Raw genomic sequence first — 5,000 nt, forward strand, 5'->3', positions numbered from 1 at the left:
TGTTTACCTTCAAGAACTTATCCACCTTTATGAACCCAGTGGAAATTTAATATCTGCTGATTTAAATATCCTAAGGGAACCCCCAAAATATTTAATTTTTCATGAGAAATCCTTTGACCACCATGTCCTCCGATTGTGGACTCGAACCCAGGACTTTCTGATCCAAAAGCGAGTGTCATACTACATGACCACATAGTTGCTTCAATGTGACATTATATCTGGATGAATTTGTCACTAAAAATTATCAAAATCACAAAGTTTTTTATTTTTGCACTTCAATAAAATCATTTTACCTTATTTTTTAGAATACAAACTTTAAAATGTTATTTTTTCAGTGTTTTTCTCATCAGACATAAACTTGTTTGACATAGTGTGTCATATATTTGAAGCTAACTTGATACAAAAATAGTCATATGAATCTCGAGAGAAAATGATAGATTTTGCAATGGGTGTGCTCCCTTTGTGCTAATCATTATACAAAAGTAGCATTCAAATACTGTGTTACCAATTTTAATTTATCTGTACATTGCTCGTAACAAAATACTCTGCAGTAATGCAATGCATTACTTAATTAGATATTAAGATTCCATTGCCTTTTACAAAATAGCAGGAATTTCAAACAGAACAATCCTCGTCCTTTGGTTTTATAACTCGGTCTACACAGAGGAGTCAAGTATTTGTAATTTAACTCCTACAAGCTTTTGTTGGAAGTTGCAGAGTCAAATTCAAGCCAATGAGACTACAAAAATAACAGAACATCAATAAAACAATATGAACAACAACAACAACAACAACAAAAAAAAAGAATTAAATGATCTACCACCCAAGAGAGATTTTTAAAATGAAAATAACGGTTAATCAGAATATAAAACAGGCACTATTAATTATTCGCCGGTTCTACTCATTGATGTTGGAGGATTGATTCTCTGCAATGAAAAGTCCATCAAACTGTTGTAGTCAACTCACTGAGTGTTCTACTTCAAATTATATTGATTCCACGAAGAACACAAACACACAGAATGTTAATGAATTACACAGTGAAATCGACCAGCAAACTAACACATCAGGACAGTGATTACGATATGACGATAATCTGCTTACTGCAGCGAAAGTGAAGACAAAACTCAAAACAAAACTCGAAAGGAAATCAAGACAACAATAAATAGGCTAATGAGAGTAAAAATATCTTTATTGTGATGAAATACAACTCCAGCGCTCAAGGGAAACATAACTAGATTCCATTTAACTCAGTCAATTAGGTCGGAACAGAAATTTCTTTCAAGCTAGTGTTTGACATCTCTTATGCACAAATACTGGCAGAAGCTGAGTTGAAAACCTCGTAATTGAGTGCAAGGCAGGAAGACAATCAAGATGAAAAAAAAATGTGATTTTGTCACATGCAAACAAGAATTAGTAACTCAGAAAATCTATACAAGCAGATAAAGATGAAGACCTTCAAACCATGATAAGGACACCATCCCCGCTGAAGCAGTGGGTCAGGTGGGCTTATAAAATAAAGTTAATTAAGAAATGATACGAATATCAAGTTCTGGATTCCAGAACTCGTACCTTGCTTTATTTTCTGAATGTTTACACATGTACATTACCATGTGTGGCCCGTTAATGCAAGAGATCTTTCTCTCTGTGTATTTTTTATATGAATGATTATTTGTTAAATTATGTTGGTGAAGAATGCCTATTAAAAACAGCAGGAACTGAAATGATTTTAAAAAATAAAATGTTATTGTTACCTAGTGTGTGAATGGGGAGAGAGGAGATTGATCTAAGCAGCTTGATGTTGTATCATTATCTTCTGGTGGCTACTATTTTCCTTCCACTCAATACACTTATATCCCTTCAAGACTCGTGATCATTATGATGTTTATATAATTTGTGCTTTTCTATTCTCTCATACTTTGTCCTGGCTATTTGATTTACTAAAAAAATATTGCCAAGGTTTAGGCTAAAATAGGCTTTGTTTATATGCCATATACACGAGCAATTGAGCACACTAAATCTGGTATTGAAATACAACTATGCTGAGTTGTTTCATTGAATTACCTGATTTCATCTACAGGTTTCTCTTACGTTTACCATTCGTATCAGTAACTTTGATGACAATGCAACAGCCCTGCAAGAATGTCGAGACAAACTCTTTGCTGGAAAGACTTCATATTTTCAGTCAAGTGTTTCAGTATCGAGTGATGTCAAAACAAAATGTTCTTATCCTTGGACCATTTACACAGAAACTCAGGAGTACCTGCGAATTGAGGCGCCTGCCTGTGATGATAGACAAGAGGAAATTACAGTTGGGGATAAGAAGCGATGTGGTATGTTCATAAACTGTAGTTTGTTCATACTTTCAGAGAAGAACAAAATCTACTGGATTGAGTGATTAACAACAATTATTTTGTCACCAATAGTTGTAACAGAGATGACCAAGTTGTCTTATGACCCATTCCTCATGTAACAAAATTGAGACTATGTGGTGTAGTGTAATGGTATAACACTCGCCTTTGGATAGGGAGCTCCAGGGTTTGAGTCCTGTTATGGTGGTGCATAGTTTCTCTCTGTAATCATGTGTAAAAATGAGTACCTGGCCGTTAACAGCGCTGATACTGTCCCAAAAAAATAATGAAATATTGCCGCACAGGCCTACATGTTAAGTGTTGCTGTTGGCAAGGGATCCCTTTGTAAAGCGTTTTGAGCATGTTTAGTGGATATCGCACTATATAAATGCTCCAAGTTTATTTATTTATTTATTTATTTATTTATTTTTATTTATTTTTTTTTGGGGGGGGGGGGGGTAATTGAGGTCAGTGACCCTGTAGGTCAAATTGATAACTTTATTTTGTTCCTTTACTTACATAATCCCAATTAACTTAAAATAAGTACTTTGTAAATAGCTATAACTTACACTACCAGAAGGTCTCCAGGTAGCAGACTTTTACTAGAAATTTAATTACTTAATGTCTAACCTGGAGAAAATGTAGAATTTTAAAGCACTTCTTATTCTACTACTACTACTCCTACTACTACTACTACTACTACTACTACTACTACTACTACTACTACTACTACTACTACTACTACTACTATTACTAATACAACTACAACCACTACTATTACTACTACTACTACAGCTACTATAATACTATTACTACTTCTACCACTACTTGTACCACCACCACCACCACCACATTCTACCGCTATTACTTTACAATGTTGGAATCAACACTGTCCTATGACAAAGAATCCGAAGATAAATATGACTTTTTGTCCCTCTCAGTTCCTTGCCTGTCAGGATACCGCTGGAACTCAGTGTCCAAATCCTGTTCCATATGTGAAAAGCTACAATACACCAGTCAGCCAAACCAGGACACTTGTAGTGAGGTGTGTGACTTTGATGGGGGAGATCTGGGCAGTCTTGCAACAGATGGCATCACTGGAAAAGATGGATGTCCTGGTAAGACAGTGATATATTTGGTAACAGCATTGGTGATGATGATGATTGATAATGATTATGATGACGGCGGTGTGGTGGTGATGATGATTATGATGATAATGACAATTATGGTGGTGGTGGTGGTGACAATGATGATGACGATGATGATGATGATGATGATGATAATAATAATAATAATAATGATGTTGATGCTGATGGTGGTGGTACTGATGATGATAATGATGACAGCAATGATGTTGATGATTATAATGATAAGGTGGAGGAAGGAGAGAAGAATAATGATGTATAGAAATGAGGAGAAAACTTGGATAGATAGTGGAGCAGAAAAGAAGCAAAAGGAAGAAAAAGAGGGTATTGGGAGTATTACAATGGCCTTGGCATTGAGGTGATATGATGAGTATAGTTAACAATTATCATAGTAAAAGGAAATTTCCTCTGGAGATTTCTTTCTGTACAGCACAAAACAAATAACAAACGAAGATGATTTTGGAAGCTGAAGAAAGGAAGAGATTCCCTTATTTCTTTTTGTTATTTTTGAAATAAATTTCATTTTACTTTTATCTTTATGCTGAAGCGACACCAAAAGGGGTGGGTGGGTGAAAATGATGGGAGACTCAAAATTATTAACTTATTTCTTTCTTTCCTTAGTTTTTTTTGGGTTTTTTTTTTTTTTTTTTTTTTTTTTAAATTTAAGGAGATATACACTTTTGTTATTGTTCATTTTTTATTATTTTACAAATTACTTCTGTAATATTTTGATAAGATATCTTTTGAAAAGCATATATGTGTGTGTCTATTTTAGTACTAACGACTGTCTGAGATTTTTGGTGGTCTCAAGATTGAATCACAGCTAATTCCAGCTCCTATCCATTTTTGAAACCTTTAATAACAAAACTTAATTTTCTTTTTAATATCAATTAATCATCCTTGTATTATGACAGTGACGCAAGTTTAGTTCTATTTAAAAACTGAGTTGCAGCACCCCCCCCCCCCCCCCCTCTCTCTCTCTCTCTCTCTCTCTCTCTCTCTCTCTCTCTCTCTCTCTCTCTCTCTCTCTCTCTCTCTCTCTCTCTCTCTCTCTCTCTCTCTCCTTTCAGTAAATACGACGAAATAAGAGTAAAATTAATTCCTGCCTTTAAAGGGCAGACCCCTTTGTCCCAGTTAGTCTCCAATGTTTCTAACCCAGCAGTGTTACAAACATTGATATCCTCCAGGGTTTTGATCTTCTTTCCGTGAAAGATGTGTATTTCAACCCTTTTTATATGACCCAACGTTTGTAAAATGGTGTTAAGTTTTTTAAAAGAATAAATCAAAATAAACATGCTTTTGCTGTATTGCCAATAACAATAATAATTCTATCTTCTGAATGTTTGTTATGCTGTTGATTTTTTTTTTATAAAACTCAGGCCATCCTATCTAATGACTCTCTTAATTAGTAACAATTTTATTTGTTAGGTTTATTATCAAACATTCTCAACATCAAACTTATGTTTAGTGGCAGTAGCAGTAGAATGGTTTTGTCATTTACTGCTTC

The 5,000-nt window shown here is 34.5% G+C and overlaps 1 protein-coding gene across 1 annotated transcript in view; it reads left to right on the plus strand.

The window, feature by feature from the left end:
- LOC144972454 (uncharacterized) overlaps positions 1–5,000 on the plus strand; it is a gene marked incomplete at its 3' end in the record, with an annotated part of 94,203 nt that overhangs the window by 44,336 nt on the left and 44,867 nt on the right. The window contains 2 exon segments of the mRNA XM_078913642.1: positions 2,078–2,330; positions 3,290–3,466. Coding sequence (XP_078769768.1) covers positions 2,078–2,330; positions 3,290–3,466 — 430 coding nt within the window.

The sequence above is a fragment of the Berghia stephanieae genome, chromosome 5 (genome assembly GCF_034508935.2).
Source record: "Berghia stephanieae isolate SIO BIC M18660-M18661 chromosome 5, UCSD_Bste_1.3, whole genome shotgun sequence".
Taxonomy (NCBI): Eukaryota; Metazoa; Mollusca; class Gastropoda; order Nudibranchia; family Aeolidiidae; genus Berghia; species Berghia stephanieae.